Source organism: Triticum urartu, chromosome 2A (assembly GCF_056163025.1).
Source record: "Triticum urartu cultivar PI428250 chromosome 2A, HENAU_Tu73, whole genome shotgun sequence".
NCBI lineage: Eukaryota > Viridiplantae > Streptophyta > Magnoliopsida > Poales > Poaceae > Triticum > Triticum urartu.
The window spans coordinates 595,244,045-595,256,476 of record NC_141874.1 but is presented as its reverse complement, the minus strand read 5'-3'; the positions used below and the strand labels follow the sequence as shown (position 1 = coordinate 595,256,476).

Genomic DNA, 12,432 nt, shown 5'->3' with positions numbered 1-12,432 from the left:
TCCAACTGGAATCCTCGCCGTCGTCGTGCTCCTAGCCGCATGAGTCTCTGCCCCCGCGGCTCCCGGACGTCTCTGCCTCCTACCCGCGCATCATCCTTGTAGGATTCGGCGAGATTCCTTGCCCCCATCGCCCCTGAAGCCGCATGAGTCACCGTCGTTGCAAAAAGCCATGCAGTTGCAAAACTCTTTCTTTCGAAACAAAAACTAAGTTGCAGAAAACATTGACACGGGGGTGCTCTTGTCCATCTGATCAAGAGACGATCTGATGGAGACGGAGCCGGCGGAGGCGCCCGCGCGATCGGCCGGCTGAAGGTAAGCTTATAAACAACTTATGTGTTTTGCAGTACGAAGAAGGTGCAGCTAACGACCATCAGAAACTCCAAGGCTGCAGACTCCATAGCTCACACAGTCCTCGACACGCCGCAACGCGTCGGAGGGGAAAGATCAAGATGGAGGCAGCCACCTCGAATCCGTCGAGCAAGAGGTTCGATCGCTGCATCTACCTCCCCTTTCCGTACCCCGCTCAGCGAATTTACTTGAATTTCTGCGCGCGCTGCTGCTATGTGCGTAATTTAGGATCGCCCTGGTCAGCGGAGGGAACAAAGGGATCGGGCTGGAGACGTGCAGGCAGCTCGCGTCCAAGGGGCTCAAGGTCCTGCTGACGGCGAGGAACGAGGCGAGGGGGCTGGAGGCGGTCGAAGGCGTCAGGCGCTCCGGTGCTGACGTCGTCTTCCATCAGCTGGATGTCACCGACCCTGACAGCGTCGCCCGGCTGGCGGATTTCGTCAGGGATCAGTTCGGGAAGCTCGATATCCTGGTATGTGTAACTCCGCTTTGCGCTTTGAATTTAGGGCCTCGCGCAAGTGGACATTCGTGCTGTTCCACTGAGAGCTCGTCAGGTAGAATCATAGATTCGTAGAAGTGCACTTTTCTTTTCTCGGACTCTTAACTTAGTAAAATTGCATCTGAAGGTGCAGAAATTGTTACTCAGCACATTGTTGCATTGAATAATTTTAAAATGAATTTAAGAGTTCTGTTAACAAGTAGTATAGGTGCTGTAGATTTCTTTTACCAGGCTTGTACTAGTTAATCTTGGCTTGTGGTTGATACGGGTACACTACGCTGTTCAGATTATTGACTTCTCATTGGTGTTTATGTAGAAGTGATTTTTCTCGGATTTTTCTAATTCATCACCATGATCATGTGATTTTTGTTACTTGTAGATTAACAATGCAGGCATTTCAGGTGTTGATCGAGATCCAGTTCTGTTTGCACAAGTTCAGGAACAGGTAATTAAAGCAAAACATTTTGATGTTTTCTGTATCGAATTGCAGTTTGTCAGCAGTAATATATACCTGTTTCAGAATCAGGTTAAGTCAAAACAATAATAAGTCGTTTGTAGTTGTTTGTTGGCATCTATCAACTGTGGCAGACATAAACATCACTGTCTCTTGTAACTCCTAGAGCGTAGTTTAGTATGAGAAAACATATCTTACTGATGTTGGGTAAAGGGTGAACATAGAAGCTTGGATTCCAGAAATCATTCATCAACCGCAGCATCATTCTTTTGTAACTAGCATAGTTTAGTTTGAGAAATCACATCACACTGATGTTGCAATACAAGATAAAACTAGAATATTAGATTGTAGCAATCATTAGTCGAAGTTGGCAATCCTAAAATTCTGCATTGTTGTCACTATTTTTGTTTAGTGAATTATGTGTTAAGAGAGGCGATTTCCTATGCATGGTGGTAGCTACGCACGCATGGTGACAACTACACACCCTTTGTCATAAGTGTCTTTTTTGATATATGCGGTGTCGGGTTTCTTATAGCATTGGCACAAGTGCATTTTTTGTTGTATAGAAATGACCTTTTCTCACTTCTGTTGGTCTTTTTATTACCTTTTTAACACAAGTGCCTTTTCTTTGTGTAGAAAGGGACTTTTCTTGGTTCTCTCCGTCTTTTTGTTTGACTTTTTGGCATACCTGGATAACGGGGTAAAGCTGACATAATATTATGTCAAAAAATCCCGTATGGCGGGAGAAATTCTGGCAAGAGAAAGATATGATAACTCATGTGCTTTTAATGTATCCCACTCTGGGAGAGAAGAATGGAGTATCTGAAAGGCGCAACCATACACTTATGGACATGGTGCGCAGCATGATGAATTATTCCAACTTGCCATTGGGATTATGGATGGAGGCGCTTTCACATTCTCAATAGAGTACCAAGCAAGTCGGTGCCCAAAACACCGTACGAGCTATGGACATGAAGGGTGCCCTCCCTACAACACTTCAGGGTGTGGGGGTGCCCTGCGGAGGTCAAAATGTTTAATCCAAACATTGCAAAGTTAGATTCCAAAACAGTAAGTTGCCACTTCACTGGCTATCCAGACAGATCAAAAGGTTGCTGGCGAGGGCGCGTCGGGCGGCGCGGCGGCCAGACAGTGGCGCGAGCGGGCGGCCAGGCCGTGGCGGCTGCGCGGGCACGGATCCATCGCGGATCTGGTCCGGCGGACACGGTTTCGGCCTCCCCTGCTCGGCCGGCCGGTTTCGATGGGGGGACTTCTCCTTGCTGAGATCTGGCAGCGGCGGCCTGGTTCATTCAGATCCCGTCAGGGATGGCGGCGGCCTGTGCACGAGAGATGGAGGTCTTCAAACAGATCTGGGTGAAAACCTGCTATTGGCTATTGCCAAGGCCGACAATGGCGGCGCTGTCTGCGTCATTCCCTTCCTGAAGGCATCGCCGTGGACAAGTTCAAAGGCACTCTCTGCTACCTCTGGGGGGAAACCCTAGATCGGATGACGGCGGCTCTCTGGTGTCGTTTTTCCCCTTGGGGCGTCATTCTTGCAGGTGTACACGGGTTCGAGGGACCGGAGAACGGCGTCTTTGGTGGAGCGGTGCTTCATCTTACACACTGATGGTGGCGGATCTCGGCGGCGTGGCGCTGTGGAGACTCGGCGTCTGATGCGCGGAGATGGACTTGCGCAGGAGGAGGAAGCTGTCTGCCGTCATGTTGGCGTTGATGGCAGAGAGGCCTGGCAAGGTCGGTGCATCAGTTCTGCTCTGAGGATGGACCGATGGAAGATGAAGGTGACGGCCCTTGCAGCATGCGGTGCTCACTGGGAGTGTGCCAGACCGGTGTGGGACCCATTCCAGGTAGTGGCTTGGATGGGACACCCGACTTTAGATGTTAGGTTTTGGTGTGATGTCTGTTTGGTATTAGGCCCGGACATTCGACACACCTTCATCAAAGGGATAGGAGTAGCAACAGCGTTGCCAAGTTGGTGGCTTCAGGCTTATTGATGTATCACCTTGTATGGTCTTTGTGAATAATTAATAATTATTGATGTATCACTATATTCTCTGTTGTAAACTTTAAAGTCAGTAGAAATAGCTGACTTTCTTGGTCTTGTAGACCTTCTAAGGGCCTCAGTTTCTGGCACATTCTGTGCCTCAACTTCTGGCACTTCTTCTAAAATTTGCTATTGCACCTCCCTTTCATGCTCAACAACGGGTTCAGTCAGCTCCTGACAGATGGTTCCGGGTCTACCCCCATAGTTGTCATGGGTGGAGTTGCAACTGGTAATGAGAAAAATGGCTCCTGAATCATCGGATTAGGTGCATGCACCCTCTTCTCCTCAAAATCAATTTTCCGAGCTACCAAGCTCCCTCTCATCATTTCGTCCTCAAAGAAGACTGCATGTCTCGTTTCTACAAACTTTGTATATCTGTCCGGGCAGTAGAAACAAAAACCTTTTGATCTGTCTGGATAGCCAGTGAAGTGGCAACTTATTGTTTTGGAATCTAACTTTGCAATGTTTGGATTAAACATTTTGACCTCCGCAGGGCACCCCCACACCCTGAAGTGTTGTAGGGAGGGCACCCTTCATGTCCATAGCTCGTACGGTGTTTTGGGCACCGACTTGCTTGGTACTCTATTGAGAATGTGAAAGCGCCTCCATCCATAATCCCAATGGCAAGTTGGAATAACTCATCATGCTGCGCACCATGTCCATAAGTGTATGGTTGCGCCTTTCAGATACTCCTTTCTTCTCTCCCAGAGTGGGATACATTAAAAGCACATGAGTTATCATATCTTTCTCTTGCCAGAATTTCTCCCGCCATACGGGATTTTTTGACATAATATTATGTCAGCTTTACCCCGTTACGCAGGTATTTTTTCAGACTTTTCCCGCCATGCAGGTTTATCGTAATCATCTTTTCCCGTCATGTAGGTAATTCCCTATAAGGGAACATAAATGTCAGAATTGGCTCTTTTGACTGCTTATTCAATCATCAAATTTAGAAATAAATCCGAATGCTCTTTGACACACATACTTAATCCGACGTTGGTCAAATTAAACACGCATGTTGCTTGTTTCATATCAAATCATGTTAACTGAAAAATCTTTTCATAGAGAGTACATGAAAGACATTCATCAACCAAGACTCTCAATGATCTATCTCTTTTCTTTTGATGCCATTCTTTAGAAGGAACATACTCCCTCATATTATGACATCTTTCGGGTCACAAGTACCCAGCCATTTGCTTTCACGAATGAAAGCGTGGAAAAACTTTTAGTCTGAGAAAACATAGCCAATAATCAACAATAATGGGCATAAAAATAACCCTACGTTGGTCTGGTTAAAAGAAATGCGCATTAAACTTTTGAAACTTTCTTTTATATTCAAAATCACCGTTGTGGCAGAATTAGAATAAACATCATCCTTCTATATTAATTCCATATCACCGTTGGGCGGAAATGAAAATAATGCATATAACTCATAAACAATATGATGATAGTATTTCTATTAAACAACTTTGCTAAGAAATATCATCATCATCAACTTTATTGCAGCGGGAACAAGAAATATACATTTGTCAGTTCAAGAGCATTTCTTGATCCTTAATCGTTCTCTGAAAATTGAGCACTTTGATACAAAATTTATCAGAGATTTAAACTTTGAACATAAAACTCATAGAATTATATCACTGTTATCATCAACGTTGGTCAGAAAATAACAATACCATACTTTAACTTTAAAACAAATATATATTTTTTGTCATCGTGGAAACTATCTGCATCTTATTTCATCCACAAGGAAAAAAACATTGCTAAGAACATCTCTTCCAATTAAATTTTCCCGTTGGTTCCAATTTAATTGGAGGATAAAACTTTTACTTTGCAGCGGAAACTTTACAATATTTCATTCAAAAACAATTCTGTACTCTTTTACACTCTTATCAATTTTAACCGGTTGGTTCGAAAATGAATTAGAGAAGTAACAATTTAATCTTTTACTTTAGTTCTATTCACTTTTAAAATAGCACTTTTTTATTTGCAGCAGAAAAACATGAATAAAAAATTCATGAACTTTTTATTCTTTACAAAAACTTTTCTTTGACCAAATAAAAAATTCATGAACTTTATTATTTTCTTTGTAAAATTCATGAACATTTCTTTTTCTGAAAATTTTCTATTTTCATTTTCAGAAAAAATTTCAATTAACTTTTCTATTATCTAAACAAAAAAATTTCATTGGAAAAAAATTGCATAGAAAAACTATTGTAAATCTGCCCAAAATATGGACAAATTTCATCAAAACTTGCTGTGTAGAAAAATAACGGAGAAAATTCATTTTTTACAGCCCGGTCCATGGCCTTCCTACTGCGCACCGTGCGTGCCTCTTTGGGCCATAAACGGACTAGCGACCGCGGGCACGCGCCTGGCAGCCTGCTTGTACTATGGCCCATCGGCCCGCTGGGGGGGGGGGGGGGGGGGGGGGGGAAGAGGGCACCGCTCGCTGGTTGCCGTCGGATCAAATCTGACGGCCGCCCGCGCAGATCGGGCGAGTAAACAAGCTGCAGCCACCCCCCTCCCGTAACCCTAGCACCATTTCCCCCCCTTGCGCGCGCCGCTCGATCCCGTCCTGTCGCCCGACCACCGCGACGGCGCCGGTCCCCGGTGAAAAGCCACCGCGCCGCTCCTCCCTTCCTTTCCTGTGGCAGAGGGAGAGAGAGGGTCGCGCTTGCGCCCTCCTTTGCTCCCTTACGAGCCCAGCAGTGTCGGGGCTCCGCCGGCCGCCGGCGACGGCGTGAAGCCACCGCGCCGCGCGAGCCGCGCGCGAGTTTCTTCCTTTCCCCGCTCCATATTCTCCCCATCCACTGAATCCAGTGGCAGTGAGAGGCGACTGAGGCGCGACGGAGCCGTTCCCTGATCCCCTGTTTGTCCGGCGATGATCCGTGGCGCCGTTGCCTCCCCTTCGCCGGTGACGCGTTTCCCATAGCGGAAGCGCGCCGCCGTCGAACGGCGTGGCTGCGGTGCCCTTTGCCCTTTGCAGGGTGTGTTCTTCTTCCGAACGGCTCGGCTTGCCGATGCCCGTCCGGATCGAGAGGAACGGCGCGGCCTTTGCGGCGGCGCTACTTTTTCCGTTGAGGATTCGTTCTTTGCCCTGTCGATTAGGGTTCTTTGGGGAGGGATCTTTTTTCTTTCTCTGTTTATTCTTTGAACCGAAAATCATAGCCTAGCATGGCTCTGATACCATTGATAGATTCTCTGGATCGGGGTAGGCTAGATCATCCGGTAAACCTACCTTCACTTTGGGTTGATGAACTCGAGCCAGAGGCCATCGTGGTGAGATGGCCACGACGGCAATGACAGAGAGATGGCGGCGGCGGTGGAGCTTCCCGTCGTATCGCGCTAACCCTAGATGGTAGGGATGTAGGTGGGGTTCTGAACGCACGGTGAATCTCGTGTTGCGTGCGGCCGACTCTCCCACCCCTTTATATAGCGCGGCGACAGGGGCCCACCAACCATGGTTTGGTTGGGCGCCCCCGATCAGGGCACGGGTCAAGGGCCCGTCGAGCCGTTGGGCTCGATCGGAAGGAGATCAACCTAACAGCATCGTCTAGATGCAGAGGCCGGGGGTACATCCTCCTTTTTCAAAAAAAAAGAGAAAATTTGAAGCGGGTCGGCCTCAACTCACTTAGTTAACAAAAATAACTTATAGTTTAATTGGTGCTTCACTTCATATACTTTAATTAGATTTTAAAGATGAATACTCCTGCCTGACCCAACCAGCCTAGCATCTATGCTTCTGCATTTCTAATAAGATGTTGTGTAATAATTAACCCATTTATGCATGGATAGGTTGAAAGCATGGATGTAGATCAAAGAGTTCAATGGATGAAAGAAAATTCTAAGGAGACATATGAGGAAGCAAAAGAATGCATGAGAACAAACTACTATGGGGCAAAGCTTGTCACGGAGGCACTACTGCCTCTTCTTCAGTTGTCCTCCTCTGGGAGAATTGTCAATGTCTCATCAGGCTTTTCACTGCTAAGGGTAAGTTGTTAACCACGCTACAGATCGATAAAACCAATTACTAGTTTCAGAAAATATATTTAACATTATTTGTGCCAGTATGTTTCTGTTATAGCTTTGTTTACCACTTTGTTTAGTTTTTAGTTTTTAAAAAGTATATGTGCAGCCTTGCATTGTGTCTTCCAGAATATTATTACAGTCTTACGGAGTACTTATTAAATAAGAGATAGGGTATATCTGTTCGCATAAATGATCTTATTTCAGTTTAACTTCTTTTGTCAGATGCAATAAGCAGGATCTTATTTCAGTTTAGCTTCGTATTCATTCCAAATAATACGACATAGGTTCACATTCTTTGGATTGTGGGATATGGATTTTTCTTTTCTTCCAAATCCTCACCCTTCATCATCTCCATGTGTTCTTTTTTTCCCTGTCAGAAAGCACAGGTTCAGAAACTAGTTCTTTTTAGCTAATAAGTATTGTTTTCTTGAGCAGAACTTCAACAGCGAAGAACTGAAGAAGGAATTCGACGACATTGACAACCTTACTGAAAAGAGACTAGAGGAGCTTCTGGATCTATTCCTGGAAGACTTCAATGCCAACTTGATAGAGGCACATGGGTGGCCGACCGGTGGCTCGTCGGCCTACAAAGTCGCCAAAGCTGCCCTGAATGCATACACGAGGATCCTTGCCAAGAGGTTCCCCGCGATGCGCATCAACTGTTTGACGCCTGGTTTTGTCAAGAGCGACATGTCCATGCACATGGGAGAGTTGACGCTCGAGGAGGGCGCTAGCAACCTGGTGAAGGTCGCTCTCTTGCCCAACCACCAAAGAGAACACAATGACACAATTAGTAGAGTGGATACGAGGCCCAACTTCTACTACCACGCATGTAATCAGCTTGACCCTATATGTAATTGTCCTGTACTTCTACAATACTACGCTAAGTTGCTAACATAATGATATTATTTTGTAGCCATGTTAGAAACTCATTAAATTTGTTTGTTTTTGTGTGTATTTCTCTATGATTCAAGGGGTTTTAAGTTCCGATCAATGCCTATTTCTGTTTCTGTATCCGCTTCGTATTCGCTCCGTGTCCGTTTCTGGTAGTATCTGTTCCCATATTCATTTCCGGGGTTTCAGTATTCGTTTCCGCTTCTGTAAAAAAATGTGAAAACAAATATGATAGCATTCAGTTCCGTCCGTTTCCGCTCTGTTTTCATCCTTAGCTATATTGTCTACTATTTTGGACATTATTGGGCTTTATTATCCACTTTTATATTATTTTTGGGACTAATCTATTAACCGGAGGCCTAGCCCAGAATTGTTGTTTTTTGTCTGTTTTAGGGTTTTGAAGAAAAGGAATATCAAACGGAGTCCAAATGGAATGACACCTTCGGGAACATGATTTTTTCAACGAATAAGACCCAGGAGACTTGGACCCTACGTCAAGGCACAAGAGAGGAGGCCACGAGGTAGGGGGCGCCTGCCTACCCCAAGCGCGCCCTCCACCCTCGTGGGCCCCTGTTGCTCCACCGACGTACTCCTTCCTCCTATATATATCCACGTACCCCCAAATGATCAGATACGGAGCCAAAACCCTAATTCCACCGCCGTAACTTTCTGTATCCACGAGATCCCATCTTGGGGCCTGTTCCGGAGCTCCGCCGGAGGGGGCATCGATCACGGAGGGCTTCTACATCAACACCATAGCCTCTCCGATGAAGTGCGAGTAGTTTACCTCAGACCTACGGGTCCATAGTTAGTAGCTATATGGCTTCTTCCTTGTTTTTGGATCTCAATACAATGTTCTCCCCCTCTCTTGTGGAGATCTATTCGATGTAATCTTCTTTTTGCGGTGTGTTTGTTGAGACCGATGAATTGTGGGTTTATGATCAAGTCTATCTATGAATAATATTTGAATCTTCTCTGAATTCTTTTATGTATGATTGGTTATCCTTGCAAGTCTCTTCGAATTATCAGTTTGGTTTGGCCTACTAGATTGATCTTTCTTGCAATGGGAGAAGTGCTTAGCTTTGGGTTCAATCTTGCGGTGTCCTTTCCCAGTGACAGTAGGGGCAGCAAGGCACGTATTGTATTGTTGCCATCGAGGATAACAAGATGGGGTTTTCTTCATATTGCATGAGTCTATCCCTCTACATCATGTTACTCTGTTTTTAACTTAATACTCTAGATGCATGCTGGATAGCGGTCGATGAGTGGAGTAATAATAGTAGATGCAGGTAGGAGTCGGTCTACTTGTCTCGGACGTGATGCCTATATACATGATCATACCTAGATATTCTCATAACTATGCTCAATTCTGTCAATTGCTCAACAGTAATTTGTTCACCCACCGTAGAATACTTATGCTCTCGAGAGAAGCCACTAGTGAAACCTATGGCCCCCGGGTCTATCTTTATCATATCAATCTCCTACTACTTAGTTATTTCCTTTGCCTTTATTTTACTTTGCATCTTTATCACAAAAATACCAAAAATATTATCTTTATCATATCGATCAGATCTCACTCTCGTAAGTGGCCTTATAGGGATTGACAACCCCTATTTGCGTTGGTTGCGAGGATTTATTTGTTTTGTGCAAGTACGAGGGACTCACGCGTAGCCTCCTACTGGATTGATACCTTGGTTCTCAAAAACTGAGGGAAATACTTACGCTACTTTGCTGCATCCTCCCTTCCTCTTCGGGGAAAACCAACGCAGTTCTCAAGAGGTAGCATTGTTATTTATATTTCCTTATATCATGATAAATGTTTATTATTCATTCTAAAATTGTATTAACCGGAAACTTGATACATGTGTGAATACATAGACAAACAGAGTGTCCCTAGTATGCCTCTACTTGACTAGCTCGTTAATCAAAGATGGTTAAGTTTCCTAGCCATATACATGAGTTGTCATTTGATGAACAAGATCACATCATTAGAGAATGATGTGATGGACAAGACCCATCCGTTAGCTTAGCACTATGATCGTTTAGTTTATTGCTATTGCTTTCTTCATGACTTATACATGTTCCTATGACTATGAGATTATGCAACTCCCGAATACCGGAGGAACACTTAGTGTCGGGGATATACCCCGCGGTATGACCCGGCCGGAGTTATAACCCGGCTGGGACCTGGTAAACCGGAAGGTGTTAAGTCAGATGATAAACCGGCAGATGTTAAGTCGTATCATAAACCGGCAGGAAGTCATAACCCGGCAGACCATCATAAACCGGCAGACCATCATAAACCGGCAGACAGTCATAACTCGGCAGACAGTCATAATTGGTTGACAGTCTAACCCGGCAGACAATGATAACATGTTGACAGTCATAACCCGGCAGATAGAGTCTCCTGGGGTTATGAAGCCCGAGACGTTATGAAGCCCAAGATGTTATGAAGCCCAAGACATTATGAAGCCCAAGATGTTAAGAAGCCCATGAAGAGAAGTCAGAATAGTTTAAGTCTTGATCTGAGTTGGAATCTACATGTACTCCGCCCCTTCAACATATATAAGGAGGGGCAGGGCACCCCAAGAGAGAGGAGAAAATAATCTTAGGGCTAGACATAACTGGGAGAGCCGGTTTACGGCGACTCCCTCGTGATGATAATGAGACCTAGCCACAAAACAACATGTAGGGTTGTTACCGGATGATGTTTCCCGGGGCCCGAAGAAGTCTAAACCATTGTATTGTGTTGCGCCTCTCGATTCCACTCAACCCCTCTCAATCTACCACATAGATGCGTTGGCCCCACGACTAAGTCCTCACACTAGGACATCTGCCGTGACTAATCCACGACAGTTGGCGCCCACCGTGGGGCCGCACACACAGTGGTGTTGAGTTCTTGGAGGGATTTTTCCTAGGGTTCGAGAAGCTCGTGATCATTCCGATGATGCAGGGCCGACATTGTTCGCGGCAAAGTTTTCTGCCGTTGGCATGGAAGGATCTATGTTGTTGACTAATAGGTGGAACAACATATATGAGGTTGGATCAAGAGTTAGGGTTGTATCTGTGTATGCTACCACGCGCAACCAGGCGATCCATCGGACCGGATCAGATTTTCACTACAAAGCCGTCTGATTTCCAAGTCTCCGAGATGGTTTCTACTATAGTCTATTTGGCAGGTCGGATATGCTACAAGTCCCAAGGCATCAACTCGTGGCTGATTATGATGTTCCCTGTGAGTGAAAACCAACATGTCCATCTACCAGAAGTACTACTTATGTAGAGGCAGTGCTGCTGGAGTATTATAGTTCATATATTTTTGAATCTTTCAATGATTATCGAGCACTGCATCTACTGATCCATCAAGCCATCACATCAAATCAGCCCATATCTGAGTCAAAACGGCGCAACTCGCCGTCCGACGAAAGGCCAAAAATCATCTTCAGCTACTGCTATTGGGTCACACCACGTGTCAGGACAGATACGTGTTGAATATGGCCTCCTATGTCCGATTACTCAATATAGCAAATTCGGATCAATCTCCAGTTTCCGAACTACAAGGAAAAAGTTGCGCAGTGCTCAGCGCTGGCAAGCCGGGGACTCGGTCTCCGTTTCCATCCCCAAGTCACCACCGCAGCTTCGCTCCCTCTCCACGGAGTCATCGTCCTCCAACGCCCGCACCTGCTCTGCCGGATCATACCCGCACCTGCTCTGGTCGGCTTATACTTCCTGCGCCCGCCGGTTCGTCCCTGCACCCTGACCTCGTGCTCGCCTCCGGATTATCTCCGTTGTTGCCTTTGAGCAGATGCTGCGCTACCCCGTGAAGCGTTGCCTCTTACCAACGCGCCATTGAACCGCCCCGGATCAACCCACTTCCACCATGGCCGCAGCCTGCTTCACTCTACCTTGGGCTGGCTTCGTTCAGCCGCCATTTCGGGTCGCCGGCTTGCTCGCCTGCTGGCTACGTTCGAGCTACTGCTCCTCTACTGTCACCGACCCTGTGAAGCAGCCGGCCATTTTCACCTGCTGCTACTGAACTGGCCTATGGTTTCCTCATCCACCTACGAACCTTGCCCCACCCAGAAGAGGAGGATGAACCCGCCTCGGTTGTTTTCTGTTCCTGCTGCGTTGAGTCACTGGTCAGCTCCG

The 12,432-nt window shown here is 46.0% G+C and overlaps 1 protein-coding gene across 2 annotated transcripts; it reads left to right on the top strand.

Moving 5' to 3' along the window:
- The first annotated feature begins 211 nt into the window (after nucleotides 1-211).
- Nucleotides 212-8,377, top strand: LOC125539026 (short-chain dehydrogenase/reductase 1-like). 2 transcript variants are annotated; one of them, XM_087544500.1, is made up of 6 exons: nucleotides 212-312; nucleotides 385-484; nucleotides 577-817; nucleotides 1,224-1,289; nucleotides 7,156-7,350; nucleotides 7,825-8,377. In XM_087544500.1, exons 2-6 carry the CDS (start codon nucleotides 450-452, stop codon nucleotides 8,287-8,289), a joined length of 1,002 nt encoding a protein of 333 aa, XP_087400626.1. In that variant the 5' UTR covers nucleotides 212-312; nucleotides 385-449; the 3' UTR covers nucleotides 8,290-8,377. The 2 variants fall into 2 exon arrangements, with proteins under 2 accessions (XP_087400626.1, XP_048558343.1); XM_048702386.2 differs by lacking the exon at nucleotides 212-312 and having other exon boundaries at nucleotides 339-484.
- Nucleotides 8,378-12,432: the final 4,055 nt, after the last annotated feature.

Coding starts and splice junctions, on each gene's coding strand:
- LOC125539026 (XM_087544500.1), top strand. CDS start 450: ATGGAGGCAGCCACCTCGAATCCGTCGAGCAAGAG. Junction 485..576: donor TCGAATCCGTCGAGCAAGAG/GTTCGATCGCTG, acceptor TGCGTAATTTAG/GATCGCCCTGGTCAGCGGAG. Junction 818..1,223: donor TCGGGAAGCTCGATATCCTG/GTATGTGTAACT, acceptor TGTTACTTGTAG/ATTAACAATGCAGGCATTTC.